The sequence below is a fragment of the Puccinia triticina genome, chromosome 5A (assembly GCF_026914185.1).
Source record: "Puccinia triticina chromosome 5A, complete sequence".
Taxonomy (NCBI): domain Eukaryota; kingdom Fungi; phylum Basidiomycota; class Pucciniomycetes; order Pucciniales; family Pucciniaceae; genus Puccinia; species Puccinia triticina.
The window spans coordinates 5,512,928-5,533,461 of NC_070562.1; the positions used below are offsets into that span (position 1 = coordinate 5,512,928).

Genomic DNA, 20,534 nt, shown 5'->3' on the forward strand with positions numbered 1-20,534 from the left:
AACTCTATCAGCTCGATTACCGAACAAAATTACTCGAAGAACATTCTTCGTTGTTAACCAATCAATCAATTCGATTCAAATCAAAAACCCGATCTCAACTGTCTTTGATCTCTGACATTCAGGAGGAGCTAGATTCAGCTTCTGGGCAGGTAGTCGATCTATTTCATTTATCTAACTTAAGTTATTTACAAATTGTTGACGTATTTATTCTAATCCTTTGCCAGGCTGTTTCGTCGTGAATCTCCTTGTGTCTTATATCGTCGTTGTTGTGGTTGCGTTGCAATTTCTTCTTTTTGTTTTGATTCCAATCTTTGAGGTATTTTTTATTCTTTCGCATCTTCAAGATATCATTAGCGGTCCTAACGTTGTTGTTATCCTTTTCAAGTGCATTACTTTTATTGAGTTCTTATTATATAACTGTTTCAAGAAAGTAATCGTTCTATCATTGTTACAGATTATACCAAACTAGAGGTGCTTGTTGAAGTCCATACACTGCCTTCTTCAATTCAAACACGGTGTTAGATAGTCCGTTGTAACCGGGAGGCGGAAGAAGAGTAACCTTATCTTCTAGCGGACATGTGAGAAAAGCGTTTCGCACGTCTAGCTGATGAATCTTCATCCCATTATTCACGGCAAATGACAGTAGAAGTCGCAGAGAGCAAGGCTTCCCCGTCGGAGCATATTTGGCAAAGAAATCAAAGCCAAACGTTTGTCTAAAACCTTGTGCACAAATTTGAGCTTTGAATTCTGTGACTTCATTGTTTGATCCAAGCTTTTTTCGATAAGCCCACGTCGAAGGAATAGGTGAATCATCGCTATTCATTTGACGCTCCACCCAAGCTCCGTGATTCTTCATGTTTTCATACTCCTTTGCTTCAGCTTCTATCCAGTTTGTTGTCTCTGAGCTCTTCATTGCTTGATTATGAGTCTTCGGAGCAACAGAGATTAAAGCCGTTCTTCTTGAATAATTAAGAATGTTAGATTTATCAATATCACTAGAGATGATTTTGTCGACTTCAACTGGCGGATCTTCAGTTTCTTCCTCTTCTTCTTCCACTTTGATCTCCTTATCATCTTCTACTGGTAGTTGACTTTCAGCAAAAGGTGTTTCTAATGAATTAATGAAAATAGGAAGATTATTTGATAATGAGAGATTGTCAAGGCTTTTGTGAAGAGCAGAGCAAACCGGAAAAACGTCCTCTTGAAAGTAGGCGTGTTTAACGTTCATGATTCTTTTATCGTCGAGTCGAACCACCTTGTAGGTTGAGTAGTCGTTTGCATAACCAATTAACACTCCTTCCCATGAAATTGCATCAAATTTTCTTTCTCGATTTGCATCAGGTTTAACTGACCACACCTTACAACCAAAGGGTTGAAAGAAATTTATATTTGGTCGTGTTTTAAACATTAATTCAATGGGTGAGGTGCGACTCCTTGACAGTGACGGTAAGCAATTTGTGATAGCGCAAGCTGTCTTCACCGCTTCTGCCCACCATTCTGGTGCCAGATTTGATTGAAGCATCATACATCGGGTCATGTTGATGATTGTTTGATTCGCACGTTCAGCGATTCCGTTTTGTTGTGGAGTATACGGAGGCGAAACGTTGTGCTGAACACCATAAGAATCTAGTAGATCGGATAAACTCTTGTTACAAAACTCTCCACCGCCGTCTGTTATCAACTTTTTCATTTGATTGCCAGTTTCATTTTCGTGAAGAATTTTGTATTTATTAATTGCGTCGACAGTATCACTCTTCTCCTTGAGAATTTTTACACTAATAAAACCAGTATGTTGATCGACAAGAGTAAGAAAATATCTTGCTGAACCATTTGAAGAGGTAACAATCGGTCCGACTAAATCGCCATGAACAACCTCAAGCGCAGCCAATGTCTCATCGAAGTGATCCTTAAAACTTTTTTGTGTGAGCTTTCCTTTCATGCACGAGTCGCAGCATTGTTCTTTGATCAAACTTTCATCGCTAGACAGTACTACTTTGATTCTCTTAGTACTTGCGTGACCTAGACGATTATGCCACTTCGTAAAACCGGAAGGCTCTTTAATAGTATTGATCGTGACAAAGGCTTGTGGATGAACAGGATAAATGTTGCCATCAATTTTGAATAAATTGTTCGAAAGATCAAGATTGAAAAGTTTTTCATGATCGTTGAGAATGACTTCAGCTTTATTACTCTTCAGATCAATTGAAATCTTCTTTTCGAGTAATTTTGAAAAGGATATTAAGTTGCGAGTTAGGTTCGGAACATATAAAGCTTCGGGTAAAGTTAAGATCTTGCCGTTGGATAACTGAATTGAAGCTGTTCCTTTCTTTGTCGCAACCAATTCGTCTCTAGATTTTCTGATAAAGCAGTCGATGTAGAAGAAGAAGACAAAGAGAAATCGTGTTTCTTCATGGCTTCTTTTTGCTTTAGAACAGTCTGCTCGTGGGTTGCTATGTCTCGTAATTTCTCAAGCAAAGGAAATGTGTCTTTAAGAATCGATTCTTCCGTAACAATTGATTCCATAAAAACACGTATTTGAGATATTTTTGAAAAGTATTTGAACTTGCCCCAAAGTTCGATCCAACATTTTCTGAAATGTATTTTGTTTCAAAAATACTACAAAATATCTCAAGACCTGCACAAGGGGCGTTTGAACTTTTAAATTCCCAAAAGTCATTTATGAGTACAGGTCAACTGTACATCTGTACCGTGGGCAGGCAGGTCATTGGGAATATCATGTATTGCGACGGCGGAGGTTGGCACTATGTAGATGAAAAGGAACCGCCCACCAAAGCTATCTCCACACTGCTCCCCCATCCACCATCCACCAGGCCATCTACGCTCTGCTCCACCATCCAACAACCACTGTGCACCCCCAACTACCATGTCCAATCAGCATCATCATGAGATTGAAGGGTCTGCCGCTTATGGCCTTGATCCTGCCCTATTATCAGGAGGCGCCCCTCTCGAGAATCCAAACTCTCCTCAGGACGGCGATCAGAATTTGCCAAACCGTGGTCAGCACACGCCACTCAATCCCCATTCCCCGGTCGTATTGCACCAGACGCCGGGATCTTTGGCGGCCTCAATCGACAACCCCGTTAGGCAATCTGCGCAGGCGTCCTTGGGTTTGCGACCTGGTATCAGCCCCACCAATTCTTTTGTACGTGGGCACGGAACCGGAACCCGTGGAAGGGGATCTAGAGCCAAAGCCCGGGTGGTATCAACGTCGACTCACCGGCCAACTCGCCGGCAGAACCGCACCCGGGTGGAAATCGACACGGCTGAGGCCCTCAAGGCTCAAAAGCAGGCCGATCGGGCCAGGATCACGGCTGAGCGGCTGGAAGCGGTGCGCCTCAAGAACCTACACAAGAGAGCTCGCGCGGCCGTCATAGCGGCAGATACGCCTCCGCCCACGCCTCGGGTTCTGTGGACGGAGGAGGCAACTTTGGAACTATTGCAGTGGTACAAAGAGGTCAAAACCGAGTTTGACGAGCTCGAGCGTGTCCGTCCCGGCTACATGAACTGGGTCACCTACTACAATCAATCCACTCCGGCCCGCGACGCTTATCCCTTGATAGCCGACCGGGTTAAGGACAGCCTGGTCCGGCATTACCGTGTTGTTATGGGAGTTTGGAAAGTAAGTTGGCAGCTCTGTTATCCGTGTAGATGGATGCTGATGGTCTCTTGGCCGGGTCGCACTTTTAGGAAGTGTACGACCTTCTCTCCCATTTGGGCAGTGGAGGACTCTATGTAGTCCTTACTCTCAAGAGCTTTCCTGAATCGGTAAGTCTTTGGGGTGCTCAAGAATTGTATGGTATGCGTGGCCAATCAAACCATTCTTTCCAGTATTGGCGCTACATCTCCGCAATGCATGGGGACAACGCGGCCACAGTCGCTTACGGCCATGAAGAGATCAACAGCAACATGGCGGGGTTGGTCACTGACATAGGCCCTGAGGGGGCTGGGGAGGAACCAAACAACCACTCCGATGCCGTGGACGCCGCCCGGGACCGCCCAGGCGAGGCAGGGTTGACCAAGGCGGAATTGGCCCTCAACCCGCCTTCCGACGCAGATCGTGACGCCCCAAATCCAACTGTGTCTCCGGCATTGAATCACCCTGCGGGGATGATCCCGCCAATCCCTTTGACTCAGCCGCCGACCCGCACCCCAACAAGCTTCCCAATGCCGCCGGCTCCGCAGCCCCCAAGATCGGTTGAATTATCCGCACGACGCCGTGGGCGCACCAAGGTAGTCAAGCCAGATGATACTACTTCAGCCGGGGTGCTCATGATGATGCAGAAGTCACAGGAGACCACGAGTCTATGGATGATGGAGGATTGACGACAACAGGACGAGGATCGCCGCCGACAGGACGAGTTGCGGGCCAATGAACGTGCACACGCCAAGAAGCGCGAGGATCAGAAGGAAGCCACACGGGCGGCGGCTCTCCAGGATGCACAGGCCGCACGGGCGATCGCTGAGGGCCATCTGATGTTGGAACGCGAGCTCGCCAAACAACGAGCTCAGGCCCAAGAAGACAATTGTTGTGCGCGTGAGGATGCACGCAGGTATGAGGCCGCTTAGGAGCGTATGGCAGCCGATCGGGCTGCACAGGAGAAATCCCGCCAGCTCTTTGAGACTGCGATGTTGACAATGCTTGGCAATCTCAACAAAAATAACTAGATCTTACTGTTCTGCTCTGAAGCCCTCTTAGTGTCCCCCTCTGAAGCGCATCCTTTCTCTCCTTATATTGTTTCTTAGTGTCCCGCTCTGAAGCGCATGCTTTCTCTCATTATATTGTTCACCAAAGTGATTGGCTTCTTGGCTTAATTACTATGTTTGGACCAAGTCTCTATTCATATTACGTTGGCTCAAATAACATATGTGATTTCCTTTTAACTGGCTTGGACTATGTCTCTATTCAGAATATGTGGTAAAAATATATGGTATCAATTATGTGACTCAATCCTCAATTAAGATGGCCTCGTATGGTGCCAAGATTGGGTCAAGTCGGGCCCAGTGCTTGCAAATGCGCCGGGTGTGAGCTGTGTAGACGGTGAGAGGCATAGTCAGGAAACAAGGTGCACAAGTATATATGATATCTGCCAAGATCAGTCGCAATCAATTACCGTCAACGGAGACTCGCCTTCCTAACGGATCAATGCCCCAAAGGGAGCCTGCTGAAGCCCAGCGGAAAGCGGCGGCTTCCTTGTAGGATTTCTCGAGGAAGAATATCCAAAGGCATATCTCTACATTGGGGGTTAGTGCGTCAGCGGAGGAAGATGCAAATGAACAGATAACTCGGAGGGCTGACCTGTTGCCTTGCAATTGTTAATCCCGTAGACGGCCATCTCGCTGAGGATCTCCTTGGACACCGCGCGTTTGGCAGCCTGCAATTCTAATCCGTGCCAGCGCCAATAATTGTCTCCCGTGGACATCCAATCAAGGAGTATGGTCATTGAAGGAGGCCCACCGTTGACCCCGTCAGAGCTCCACGAGGTTCCTCAAACTGTTGTCATTTTATGGCTTGTTCCAGTTGATGTGTTGTGTGGGTGAAAAATTGCAGACTATTGACCGGAGGGATGGGAATAGGTGGATGAGGGAGATCCCGGATGAGGCCTTCTAGCTTGGGGAGTCCGGATCCACCCGAACTGTGGGCCACGTGTCATCCCAAGTTTCATCCGATTCTACTAGGATTGACGCCCAGCCGCTAAACTCACAAGGACGCCGCAAAGGGATCATCCACAGGCATGGGCGACACAAAGGACACCACTGGTCCTTCCCAGGCCTCTAGCTCCCAGCCATTTGACCCGGCCAACGACCCTAGCATCCCAGATTCCAATGAGCAGGAGACGATAGCACTTCACATGCAAGTCCTGGTCACAACCGAGCTAGCCACATCAGTAGATGTTGGCGAAGGTCCCCGTCGCCAACAGGGGGATGATAATGGGACCATATTTGAACAGGTTAGCAACAATATTCTGGCGCTGGGCACCAAGGATGCTATAACTGACCATGGTAAACATGGCTAGAATAACCAACCTGTCAGCAGCCCCGTCCTGGTCTCGTCGGAGGGGAATGAAGAGTCCACCGCGGTATACTCCTCTGAAACAGCATGGGGCATCAGTGAGCCCATGTCATCCTGCCATTCCACGGTCTCATTGGACAATTACAACAGCCCAGATGACGTGCAGAGGGCATCACGTCTTGCGATGTGCCGTATCCACCTTGCCATGGACGCCGCGGGGGCATGGCAAACAGGAGATGCATTAGCCGAAGCCGAGGCTTGGGAAGCCGCGGAGGCATTGGACGCAGCGGCTCAGCAGCCACATCAAGAATAGCAATATTACTTAATACTATCTCCTGATTTATAAGCTAGGTCAAATTAAACAAGCTAGCTACACTAAATGACTCCGGAGCCTATCCCGGATTGAGTTCATGTGTTCAACTTGAGGAATTGGGTTATTCCCAGGTTGGTCCCCTGCGTGGGCATTGGCCGCCGGGACCTTGTTAAAAAACCCTTCATTACTGCTCCTTTGGTCCCAAATTTGAAGATAGAGGGATCCCCTCTTTTGAAGGAGGTTGTGAAGGACCATACACGCAAAGGTGTTGTTCCTTGCTCGGAGGGGCCTGGCCTTCTGCGCGGTTAAGAGGATCCGGAATCAATTCTTCAGCTGCCCAAAGGCACGTTCCACGACCATCCTTGTTGAAGAGTGGATGAAATTGAATTTGACATTGTCTGCGCGCGCGAGAGAAGGATACGGTACCAGTATCCTTACGTTGGAAGGATAGCCGGCGTCCCCTATGAGATAAGAGCCGTCCGGTATCATTGGCGTGGCCGGCGAAGCTGGTGATAGACTGTGTCCCAGTTGTGAACGCCAAAAAAGCCGGCTATCGTGCATCGATCCTGGGGCCCCACCGCTCACCTGATTCCACGGGATCATAAAGTGAGCCAATCGGAACGGACGAAGTGGAAGGAAACTATGTAGTAGATGTACATTACGGAAGTTGCCATCTCCGTCTACGACACATTGGAAGACAATGGACAACCAACTCTTCCTGTTGATGTAACCCTTCCAACAATCCTCCGCGGGAATTGCCAAAGGGATGTGGGTCCCGTCAATTGCGCCAACTATGTTGGGGATGCCATGCCTCTCTTCAAATGAAGCCTTGATCTCATCCCATTGTGCATTGTTGTTCAGATCAGGAAAGCTGCAATTCAAGCTGTCAGCCAGTCAGGAAAAACCCAATGGAGAGGATTAGTAGAGTTGAACACACCAGACAGTAGTCAAACGGAAGTTCTCAAGCACGGCAATCACAAACCGCGAAGAAGCTTTATCGGCGGTTTCCTTGCCAATGCTAAAAACATGGCCAATTGTCACATAACTGGCGCCGTGGCCAAGCCGATAAAGCCCAACAGCCACCTGAGCCTCCACAGATAGAGGATCTCCTCGCCGCATGCAATCGAGCTGCAATGAATCTTGTAAGCTGTCGGCCAGCCATTGGAAATCTGCCAACGGCATGCGGAAGTATTCGACGAATCGTGTGTGAGGCATGAGAGGATCGTTCCAAGGCTCCCATCGGGGGGGTCGCTTATACGCCTGCCGGGCTGCTCGTGTATAAATCTCCTCGTGCGGTCGCTGATTCAATAACCAGATGGCCATCAGTTGATTTGTTGGGTTCATAAGCGGTAGGGGTATCATTGTGGCGTGGCGTTGGCGATCGAGCCAGAAGGTCATCTGTTCTCAGCAGGAAGAGTCTGGCACTGCCGAGGCCCCGAAGCCCCAAGAGTTAGCAGATGTATGGCTGTATTTGAGCCTGTACAGTATGACCGGCGCAACAATTCAGCCATGTCCTTTCCAATAACGGGCATGGCACGCGTGCATGGAACACTGGCTAGGGCCTCTGACCCGCTTCATGGCCGCGATGCATGGGGAGTTTATACCTGCACCCATTGGTTTGAAATTAATATTAAATGATTTTGAAAAAAAAAAAATGAAATTTCTTTTAATATATATTTTCAAAATGTTTTCAGTTGTTTTTCAAAAATATCTCAGAAATATGTTTATAATTGCGGCCTCAATTGTGACTTGAGCGCCGAGAAAACCTTTTCAATTGGGTTGTAGTCCAGCGAGTACGTTGGCAGGTACATCAGCAAGACCCCTGCGTCTGCACAAATCTGCGCCACCCAACCGCTGTGGTGGATCCGCGCATTATCCGTCACCAGGATGCTGTTGCAACCCGGGAACGGATTCATTGTCGGCACTGATAGATAAATAGATATCATAATCAGTGTCTATGGAGCACAGCAACAGAGGTGGGTAATGGGCAAACAAGACTTACTAGAACGGTTTCAATGAAATATTCCATGTCCAGTTGACACATGGAGCCCACCTGGGCTATGCTCCCAAGCAGACCTTCCAGCGAGACCCCTGGCATTAGAGTCACTTGGTTGGCTTGAAGCGCCTTTGGGATCCTAGTTGTACGGCGCCCACGCAGCGCCCATGCTGTGTTGCGAGCGTGTGTCCCCAGGGAAATGCCACATTTGTCTGGGAGAGGAAGCTATACAGGGAATAGAGACATGATTCAGTAAGGTTGTGTCTCTCTTGAGAGTTACTAAACATCTCTTCCACAATGATTCCAATCAGTTGTGGCCTCAGGGGTAGTCCAGTCTCACAAAGGAACTGCAGCAGCAGCAATACCCGCAAAACCTTGGCAACTTCCCAGTCAACAGTACGGGCAATGTTGACGTATGTGACTTGCCGGATGGCTTGGGCAGTGATCCGCGGGTCGGTGACAAAGATTAAGTGGGGTTCCTTGAAGAATCAGGTGATGTAGTTAGTAATTTTACCAGCTTTAATTTCCAAATACATGGTTTCAACAAGCTGGACTCTGAGGGGGAGGAGAAAAGTAAAGGGATACTGACAATTAAAACAACTGGAAATCCCCTTGGCACTGGTGTTGGCAGCTAATTTCAGGACAGAGCAGTGTAGCTTGGTTTTGATAGGGACGGGCCGAGATCACACAAACATTTTTGGGGCTCTCAATAGCTAATCTGGTAAACTCTCCTCACAAGAACTAGCAGAGTGGGGTGATCCACTTAACTGTGCAATCTGGGATATTAGCATTGTTGGACCTGAGACCTGAGTGTGCATGTAGCTGTCCAAATTTCTGCTGAAGAGCAACAAGATTGGATGGAGGATGGATACAAAAGGTATTTGAGAGGATGATATCCAGCCCGGCAACTGGATCAAAAGTTGCTGTGGCTAGACCTTGGAACACAGACCATTTGAAATGGATGGCTTGGGTCAGCAGGCTTTGTGGTAGAGGAATAAATCAATGATTTACTCAGACAACAGAGTCCACATTTTCTGTAATGGGGGAAGTTGTGTCCATTCGTTCTGGTCAATGCTTTCATTAAGCAATTTCACAGTCAGTACCGCTTCAAGTTATAGACACAAGGGCTCGTAGGGAAACCTGAATTTATGGGTGAGTGTAAATCACAAATTTCTCTGCAGGGCTCCATGCAATGTCAAAGGTAACAGCTGCTAAGCTGATGGGATTACTCCCAAAAAATGGTATGATAGGGCCAAAGCCAGCGTGTGTAGGTGAGGCCAAGTAGCGTGGAGACAACAGATGTACAGGTGTCTTGTGTCCAAATTGTTAACGGCTGGTGCGGTCACCATGGAATTGTTTATGGTTACGGTGCCGTGGCGTGGCTTTTTCAATGGCAGTTCTGGCCTGGGGAAGTTAAGGGTTTGGGTTGAGCTGTGGTATTGATGTATCTTAATGTTAATTGATCATTGTACTTCATGGCCAATAGCAATTCCGATGAAGGGTGCTACAGCCACCAACATTCCTGAGGCTGAGGCTCTACTTGAGCATTTTATTACCCCTTTTGGACTTTCTTGAGAGTTCTTAATGGATTGAGGGTCTAATTTCCTCTCTGACAGTTTGACTAAGTTTTTAGCTGCCGGTAATATCAACAAAACTAGAGATGGCCAGTGGGTACCCAGCACCTAGCCTAACTAAGCCTCTCAAACGTAGGGGGGGGGGGGGGGGGGGGGACCCCCACGTCCCAAAGGGACTCTCTGTAGGAGAGGCTTATGACTAATGTTGTAATTTTGGCTTGAGGGTTTGGGTTGTTTGTGGCTTTCTAGCCATATTTCTTCTTTTTCCCCTCACACAGCAAAAACCGTTCCAACCCGGGTGAAGGTATGAAGGGGTGGAACAGCCAAGCTTCTTGGCTTCCAGTTCCTGTCCTCAATGTGAAAATCTGTCACATGAGCTGGATTGGGCAAGACATCTAAAACAGAGCTTGGTTCCTGGGGATTGAATTGAATGCTGTGCTGTTTTTCAATACATTCACATGATACAGCTCAGAATGACCTTCAAAACCAAAAGTTTGAAGGAGCATGGAAAGAGAAGGGTTGGGTTCTCAGGGATGAGTGTAGCGTCAAAAGATGGGGAAGAACCAGAGGATTCTCATGGTCCAAAGGGCGTGTGTGGGGCTGTTTGGGAACAAGGTCAAAATTGGAATGGCACAAATCCACCACCAAAAGGCCTCAAACCTTCAGGCCAAAATGTGGACATTAGTCCCAAGTCCGTCCTTTGGAGGTCGCGCTTCGCGCCAGCCCAGGCTGTGCCAGGGCCCTCCAATGTGGGGGACTTGTGTTAAGTTATAAACAGCACCCATTGGCAGGTACCTGCCACTTCCCTTTGAGTACCCATCCGCAGGTGCCCTGTATGGGTCCGGGTATGCAATTTGGGCTGGAAAATCACCGGGTACCCGGGTACCAAACAGGTACCCGCCATTGTCAGCCACAGCTGTGCACTCCAGTGAGTTTGATGGCCGGCCATCAACATCAACATGCCCTGCTTGATGACCGGACATCAAGCGGAGTACACACCCTGCTTGATGACTGGACATCAAGCGGAGCACACACCCTGCTTGATGACCGGACATCAAGCGGGATACACGTCTCACTCAATGACCAGCCATTGAGTGAGATGCACACTCAATGACCAGCCATTGAGTGAGATGCACACTCAATGACCAGCCATTGAGTGAGATGCACACTCAATGACCATTGACCGGTCACCAAGTACACACCCCGCTTGATGAACAGTCATCAAGTGATGACCGGCCATTGTTGAGCGGAGTACACATCCCCACATCCAATTGGAGAAATTTGTAGCAATTACCCGCACCCGTTGCGGGTACCCGTACCCGTTTGGCCATCTCTAAACAAAACAAACACACCTGGGTATCACCCCAGAACAAACAGATAGAATGAGCGGTATAACAGGATTCTTGAGGCAGCCCTATTTAAGCTGAAAAAAACAGGAGATCTTTCCAGATGTGAGGACGTTCTGCCTGCTGCCCTCTACTCAACAAGAATTTGTTGGATTTCGTCGAATGATGATAATTCTTGCAAGAGAAATACCCATGGTGAGTGACATGTGTGAAACATGTACTCACTGGGAATAAAAAGCTGAAATAATTTTTCATGCTTTAATTTGCAGATTCGGCAGGTTCTTGTTCAGAACAGCTGATTGGCAAACGAGTGAAATACTCGGTAAACAGTGACGTCACAGGAAGTGACAGTGAAGATCGAAGATCTACGAACTCAATGTGAGTCATTGATCTTAATCTTCAAGGAGCAACAAAATATTGAGAACAACTTCTCTTTATAGCGCTCAAAAGTCACTACCGAAATTTGCACATCATTCAAGTCTCTTTGATCGTATTAGTTCACCAAGTGGTGAGCCAAATACCTTAATGAGAAATAAGAATAATATTGAATCACTAATACATATTTCTTTTATGATATTAGTCGATTCAACAGAAAAACAGTGAAGACAATAGTCACGGGTTTTTCTATTATAAAAAACATTATAAAAAGTATTGTTCTTTCTTTGTTCTATTAAAAGACAACAAAAGAAGCAATACCGAAACTAACATCTATTTGTTAGACTTATCTTTATTTCTAGTTATATTTGATCAAGAATTATTATTAGTTTAATTATCATAATATTAGCTTTAGCGTAGCAGATTCTATCTGCCTTTTAGGTATAATTTTATCTCTTATGATTCTTATTGTATTCTACCTTATACTTACAATAAGGCCGCAATTATAAACATATTTCTGAGATATTTTTGAAAAACAACTGAAAACATTTTGAAAATATATATTAAAAGAAATTTCATTTTTTTTTTTTCAAAATCATTTAATATTAATTTCAAACCAATGGGTGCAGGTATAAACTCCCCATGCATCGCGGCCATGAAGCGGGTCAGAGGCCCTAGCCAGTGTTCCATGCACGCGTGCCATGCCCGTTATTGGAAAGGACATGGCTGAATTGTTGCGCCGGTCATACTGTACAGGCTCAAATACAGCCATACATCTGCTAACTCTTGGGGCTTCGGGGCCTCGGCAGTGCCAGACTCTTCCTGCTGAGAACAGATGACCTTCTGGCTCGATCGCCAACGCCACGCCACAATGATACCCCTACCGCTTATGAACCCAACAAATCAACTGATGGCCATCTGGTTATTGAATCAGCGACCGCACGAGGAGATTTATACACGAGCAGCCCGGCAGGCGTATAAGCGACCCCCCCGATGGGAGCCTTGGAACGATCCTCTCATGCCTCACACACGATTCGTCGAATACTTCCGCATGCCGTTGGCAGATTTCCAATGGCTGGCCGACAGCTTACAAGATTCATTGCAGCTCGATTGCATGCGGCGAGGAGATCCTCTATCTGTGGAGGCTCAGGTGGCTGTTGGGCTTTATCGGCTTGGCCACGGCGCCAGTTATGTGACAATTGGCCATGTTTTTAGCATTGGCAAGGAAACCGCCGATAAAGCTTCTTCGCGGTTTGTGATTGCCGTGCTTGAGAACTTCCGTTTGACTACTGTCTGGTGTGTTCAACTCTACTAATCCTCTCCATTGGGTTTTTCCTGACTGGCTGACAGCTTGAATTGCAGCTTTCCTGATCTGAACAACAATGCACAATGGGATGAGATCAAGGCTTCATTTGAAGAGAGGCATGGCATCCCCAACATAGTTGGCGCAATTGACGGGACCCACATCCCTTTGGCAATTCCCGCGGAGGATTGTTGGAAGGGTTACATCAACAGGAAGAGTTGGTTGTCCATTGTCTTCCAATGTGTCGTAGACGGAGATGGCAACTTCCGTAATGTACATCTACTACATAGTTTCCTTCCACTTCGTCCGTTCCGATTGGCTCACTTTATGATCCCGTGGAATCAGGTGAGCGGTGGGGCCCCAGGATCGATGCACGATAGCCGGCTTTTTTGGCGTTCACAACTGGGACACAGTCTATCACCAGCTTCGCCGGCCACGCCAATGATACCGGACGGCTCTTATCTCATAGGGGACGCCGGCTATCCTTCCAACGTAAGGATACTGGTACCGTATCCTTCTCTCGCGCGCGCAGACAATGTCAAATTCAATTTCATCCACTCTTCAACAAGGATGGTCGTGGAACGTGCCTTTGGGCAGCTGAAGAATTGATTCCGGATCCTCTTAACCGCGCAGAAGGCCAGGCCCCTCCGAGCAAGGAACAACACCTTTGCGTGTATGGTCCTTCACAACCTCCTTCAAAAGAGGGGATCCCTCTATCTTCAAATTTGGGACCAAAGGAGCAGTAATGAAGGGTTTTTTAACAAGGTCCCGGCGGCCAATGCCCACGCAGGGGACCAACCTGGGAATAACCCAATTCCTCAAGTTGAACACATGAACTCAATCCGGGATAGGCTCCGGAGTCATTTAGTGTAGCTAGCTTGTTTAATTTGACCTAGCTTATAAATCAGGAGATAGTATTAAGTAATATTGCTATTCTTGATGTGGCTGCTGAGCCGCTGCGTCCAATGCCTCCGCGGCTTCCCAAGCCTCGGCTTCGGCTAATGCATCTCCTGTTTGCCATGCCCCCGCGGCGTCCATGGCAAGGTGGATACGGCACATCGCAAGACGTGATGCCCTCTGCACGTCATCTGGGCTGTTGTAATTGTCCAATGAGACCGTGGAATGGCAGGATGACATGGGCTCACTGATGCCCCATGCTGTTTCAGAGGAGTATACCGCGGTGGACTCTTCATTCCCCTCCGACGAGACCAGGACGGGGCTGCTGACAGGTTGGTTATTCTAGCCATGTTTACCATGGTCAGTTATAGCATCCTTGGTGCCCAGCGCCAGAATATTGTTGCTAACCTGTTCAAATATGGTCCCATTATCATCCCCCTGTTGGCGACGGGGACCTTCGCCAACATCTACTGATGTGGCTAGCTCGGTTGTGACCAGGACTTGCATGTGAAGTGCTATCGTCTCCTGCTCATTGGAATCTGGGATGCTAGGGTCGTTGGCCGGGTCAAATGGCTGGGAGCTAGAGGCCTGGGAAGGACCAGTGGTGTCCTTTGTGTCGCCCATGCCTGTGGATGATCCCTTTGCGGCGTCCTTGTGAGTTTAGCGGCTGGGCGTCAATCCTAGTAGAATCGGATGAAACTTGGGATGACACGTGGCCCACAGTTCGGGTGGATCCGGACTCCCCAAGCTAGAAGGCCTCATCCGGGATCTCCCTCATCCACCTATTCCCATCCCTCCGGTCAATAGTCTGCAATTTTTCACCCACACAACACATCAACTGGAACAAGCCATAAAATGACAACAGTTTGAGGAACCTCGTGGAGCTCTGACGGGGTCAACGGTGGGCCTCCTTCAATGACCATACTCCTTGATTGGATGTCCACGGGAGACAATTATTGGCGCTGGCACGGATTAGAATTGCAGGCTGCCAAACGCGCGGTGTCCAAGGAGATCCTCAGCGAGATGGCCGTCTACGGGATTAACAATTGCAAGGCAACAGGTCAGCCCTCCGAGTTATCTGTTCATTTGCATCTTCCTCCGCTGACGCACTAACCCCCAATGTAGAGATATGCCTTTGGATATTCTTCCTCGAGAAATCCTACAAGGAAGCCGCCGCTTTCCGCTGGGCTTCAGCAGGCTCCCTTTGGGGCATTGATCCGTTAGGAAGGCGAGTCTCCGTTGACGGTAATTGATTGCGACTGATCTTGGCAGATATCATATATACTTGTGCACCTTGTTTCCTGACTATGCCTCTCACCGTCTACACAGCTCACACCCGGCGCATTTGCAAGCACTGGGCCCGACTTGACCCAATCTTGGCACCATACGAGGCCATCTTAATTGAGGATTGAGTCACATAATCGATACCATATATTTTTACCACATATTCTGAATAGAGACATAGTCCAAGCCAGTTAAAAGGAAATCACATATGTTATTTGAGCCAACGTAATATGAATAGAGACTTGGTCCAAACATAGTAATTAAGCCAAGAAGCCAATCACTTTGGTGAACAATATAATGAGAGAAAGCATGCGCTTCAGAGCGGGACACTAAGAAACAATATAAGGAGAGAAAGGATGCGCTTCAGAGGGGGACACTAAGAGGGCTTCAGAGCAGAACAGTAAGATCTAGTTATTTTTGTTGAGATTGCCAAGCATTGTCAACATCGCAGTCTCAAAGAGCTGGCGGGATTTCTCCTGTGCAGCCCGATCGGCTGCCATACGCTCCTAAGCGGCCTCATACCTGCGTGCATCCTCACGCGCACAACAATTGTCTTCTTGGGCCTGAGCTCGTTGTTTGGCGAGCTCGCGTTCCAACATCAGATGGCCCTCAGCGATCGCCCGTGCGGCCTGTGCATCCTGGAGAGCCGCCGCCCGTGTGGCTTCCTTCTGATCCTCGCGCTTCTTGGCGTGTGCACGTTCATCGGCCCGCAACTCGTCCTGTCGGCGGCGATCCTCGTCCTGTTGTCGTCAATCCTCCATCATCCATAGACTCGTGGTCTCCTGTGACTTCTGCATCATCATGAGCACCCCGGCTGAAGTAGTATCATCTGGCTTGACTACCTTGGTGCGCCCACGGCGTCGTGCGGATAATTCAACCGATCTTGGGGGCTGCGGAGCCGGCGGCATTGGGAAGCTTGTTGGGGTGCGGGTCGGCGGCTGAGTCAAAGGGATTGGCGGGATCATCCCCGCAGGGTGATTCAATGCCGGAGACACAGTTGGATTTGGGGCGTCACGATCTGCGTCGGAAGGCGGGTTGAGGGCCAATTCCGCCTTGGTCAACCCTGCCTCGCCTGGGCGGTCCCGGGCGGCGTCCACGGCATCGGAGTGGTTGTTTGGTTCCTCCCCAGCCCCCTCAGGGCCTATGTCAGTGACCAACCCCGCCATGTTGCTGTTGATCTCTTCATGGCCGTAAGCGACTGTGGCCGCGTTGTCCCCATGCATTGCGGAGATGTAGCGCCAATACTGGAAAGAATGGTTTGATTGGCCACGCATACCATACAATTCTTGAGCACCCCAAAGACTTACCGATTCAGGAAAGCTCTTGAGAGTAAGGACTACATAGAGTCCTCCACTGCCCGAATGGGAGAGAAGGTCGTACACTTCCTAAAAGTGCGACCCGGCCAAGAGACCATCAGCATCCATCTACACGGATAACAGAGCTGCCAACTTACTTTCCAAACTCCCATAACAACACGGTAATGCCGGACCAGGCTGTCCTTAACCCGGTCGGCTATCAAGGGATAAGCGTCGCGGGCCGGAGTGGATTGATTGTAGTAGGTGACCCAGTTCATGTAGCCGGGACGGACACGCTCGAGCTCGTCAAACTCGGTTTTGACCTCTTTGTACCACTGCAATAGTTCCAAAGTTGCCTCCTCCGTCCACAGAACCCGAGGCGTGGGCGGAGGCGTATCTGCCGCTATGACGGCCGCGCGAGCTCTCTTGTGTAGGTTCTTGAGGCGCACCGCTTCCAGCCGCTCAGCCGTGATCCTGGCCCGATCGGCCTGCTTTTGAGCCTTGAGGGCCTCAGCCGTGTCGATTTCCACCCGGGTGCGGTTCTGCCGGCGAGTTGGCCGGTGAGTCGACGTTGATACCACCCGGGCTTTGGCTCTAGATCCCCTTCCACGGGTTCCGGTTCCGTGCCCACGTACAAAAGAATTGGTGGGGCTGATACCAGGTCGCAAACCCAAGGACGCCTGCGCAGATTGCCTAACGGGGTTGTCGATTGAGGCCGCCAAAGATCCCGGCGTCTGGTGCAATACGACCGGGGAATGGGGATTGAGTGGCGTGTGCTGACCACGGTTTGGCAAATTCTGATCGCCGTCCTGAGGAGAGTTTGGATTCTCGAGAGGGGCGCCTCCTGATAATAGGGCAGGATCAAGGCCATAAGCGGCAGACCCTTCAATCCCATGATGATGCTGATTGGACATGGTAGTTGGGGGTGCACAGTGGTTGTTGGATGGTGGAGCAGAGCGTAGATGGCCTGGTGGATGGTGGATGGGGGAGCAGTGTGGAGATAGCTTTGGTGGGCGGTTCCTTTTCATCTACATAGTGCCAACCTCCGCCGTCGCAATACATGATATTCCCAATGACCTGCCTGCCCACGGTACAGATGTACAGTTGATCTGTACTCATAAATGACTTTTGGGAATTTAAAAGTTCAAACGCCCCTTGTGCAGGTCTTGAGATATTTTGTAGTATTTTTGAAACAAAATACATTTCAGAAAATGTTGGATCGAACTTTGGGGCAAGTTCAAATACTTTTCAAAAATATCTCAAATACGTGTTTATAATTGCGGCCTGAAGCAAGCCCAGATTCTCACTGGGAACCGAGTGGATGCAGAGATAATCAAAGAGTTTCTGCCAAAGATTGTCACCCCGGCGTTGATGAGAGGGATCTTCCTTGGGACTGGTTACTTGGGCGGTGATTGATTGGAAGGTTCATCTGTCATCTACATATGAACCTTCCAGTTGTTGGTTATTTCTTCTGTTTGCCGTAGTTCCACGGTTCCTTACCTGCTAGCTCCACTTCCTCGTATGATCTCTCCTCATCTATCTTAGTTGATCACCTTGTATTTTAAATAATTTGCCACTGATTGGGAGGCAAGACGCCCCAGCGCCTTGAAATATTTGTGTGCGCAAAGTATGTCTGTTTGATCATGAAATGATCATTGAATTTGAAATCTTTTGGTCCACCGCTCTTTGAGCACTGAGCCGCTGCTGCTTTGAGCGCCATGGGTCCTTTGTGAGGACTTAGCCGCGGTGCCCTAGCCGTGGGAGACCGCGGACTTCTGGTTCATTACGGTACGCGGTCTTGCACGACTCTATGTCATTACTCAGGGACTTAGCCGTGGAAGTACACGGCCTTGGCTGACTCCGGGATGACTCAGCGGGATCCTCCCAAGAACCAGGCAGCTTCATCCTCCCATGAACCAGGCCTGGCCCGCGGCTCATGTCCATGGTTTTGGGACAAGGGCTCGAGGCATCCTCACGTGACTAGCGTCACCAGCGTCAAGTACATATACATACATGCACAGATACATGCCCACAGGCAATTAATATTTGATTCAACCAGCCTTGAAGTTATATCTTGAATTGCATCAAAAAGGACAGGCTAAACGGGGCTACCTTGTGGAGCTACAACTAGGGACTATTGCCAAAAAAAGAAGAACACCAAATAAGGTGTAGACTTGGAACCAATTAAGAGAAATCTAATTAATAGAAATTTCACGTGTGGTGCTACTTACCACGGCCATTGGGCCAATTTAGCATGCAGGTGTGATCAGATCTCCTGGGTGGGTGCAACCTTTGACCGCAACACTGCGGAATGCAAAGGCTCAGAGTCGTCTTCGGAGTTTTCAGACAAATTGTTGGTCATCTCATCCTGCCCAGCCGCATTTCAGAGGGATTCCTCGGCCAACAGCGTGGTTGAAGTGGAGGGGTCGCAAATTCCAGACAAGGGGCCAACCGCGGGGACTGCGGGGACTTGCAATACAGAGAGACCGCTGGCGGATGTGCGCTCGCGGCCCAGGGCCTGCAGCAAGGGGCGAGATCCAGGGGTGGCCTCGCTGACTTGGTCCTGCGCGCTCGGAGTGGCCACGTTAACTAGGTCCTGCTGGCCTGGGCGTTGGGTCACGGTGTCATGAGCAGGAAGAGTGTGAGTGGGGATCAACCATCTGGCCCCCTTCATCAATTGTGATGCCAGCGGGCTGGGAAAGTTGAGCTTGGCTAGGGCAATCGAAGTGGTGTCCAGGAAAAAGTCCCAGCGACTGATGTGGTGCAGCTTGATTAACCCCCGCGGGAGTGGGTCGTCATCTGATACATTGCACATTTGGATGAATTCTTCCATCTCTAAATATCTGCCGGCATCATTCAGTCGCAGATGGGAGCTTGGGGTTGTCTTGCTGATCCAAGAACTAGCCAAGGGCAATTGGGGGGTCGGGACCTTGCGAGTGCGTGCAAATCTTGGTGGCGAACGGTCCCGCCCAAAGTTGAGCCGACTCACGGTCTGCGCTATACCTTCCGCGGCCGGGCTGCAAGGCATCTTGCGAGCGGGTGACCAATGGATCCCACTGTCAATATGCAAGGGCTGCATGACCTCAACATCTGAGCTTGCCTCATGGGTGTGACGGGTTGATGGGTTTGATGGCACTGAATGCGTGGCAGATACACCAGCCGGGTACTTGGATTCTGAACTGGTGGTCTCACGATTGTCCGGATAGCCCCCGGCGTCAACCAATCCGGTTAAGTCATACCGGAGGGCAGGCACCACGCTTGTTCCAAGGGACCGCTTGGCAGGTGCCTCTGCACGTGCAAGGGAAGCAGGCCAAGACATCAATTGACCGCCAGGGGATGGAATGCCAGACAAAGATTTTGATTCCAACGCGGGGACCCAACGCCCGGGGATGACACGACCTGCGGATGAGATTTGCACCGGAGTGAACACTAGTCCTGCCTTCTTGGTCTTTGGCCCCACGCCAGGATCAGCAGACGCTAAAGGTGGCCCCTTCCTTGGTGACCCCATTTCCCCGGGGGTTCTCGCCTGGCCTAGGGTTTCTGAAGCACAGGCGGCCAACGATTTTGAGGGGGAGGCCGCAGACTTGTGCTTGCTTAGGCGCGCGTCTTGTTTCATGGCCAGCTTGGCAAGAGTGAACACGGGACGCTTGTCTTTCAAGAATTCAGGGATGTTGGGCGGGTTGTCCTGGTCAACACCGGGTATCTTATGAAGCATACAGCGACTCCACTTGGTCAGTGTGTCACAAGTCACACGGATTGAGGAGCCTGGTTTCTTGGGGTCCTTGATTCTCATTGACTCAGTGTTAGCCCCATACTTCCCAGTGATGTACACATGTAGATCAGCTGCGATCCGGATGCGCTCTTGCTCATCAACATCAGCGAGCGGCTGTTGGGGGAGGGAATGTGAAACCTGTCAGTATGGCCCATCCCAGCCCGTGAGGCTCCACATCACACAAGACGCTTACATTTACCGCCACGCACGCCTGGGAGCGCTCCAGGGCCGATTGCGTGTCATCAGGGCCGTAACTCATTGCAAGAGCGTCCTGCTGGGCCCTTGCCTGAATAGACAGACACATGAGCCACCCACCCCTGCAGAGGAGAGAAGTAGGGAACGGTGCAG

At 49.4% G+C, this 20,534-nt stretch overlaps 1 protein-coding gene across 1 annotated transcript; it reads right to left on the reverse strand.

The window, feature by feature from the left end:
* Positions 1–18,797: 18,797 nt before the first annotated feature.
* Positions 18,798–19,922, reverse strand: PtA15_5A658 (uncharacterized protein; the record flags this gene model as incomplete). The annotated part of the gene is made up of 2 exons (XM_053169442.1): positions 18,798–19,018; positions 19,607–19,922. The coding sequence occupies 2 exons, from the start codon at positions 19,920–19,922 to the stop codon at positions 18,798–18,800; spliced, it is 537 nt and encodes a 178-aa protein (XP_053020639.1).
* Positions 19,923–20,534: the final 612 nt, after the last annotated feature.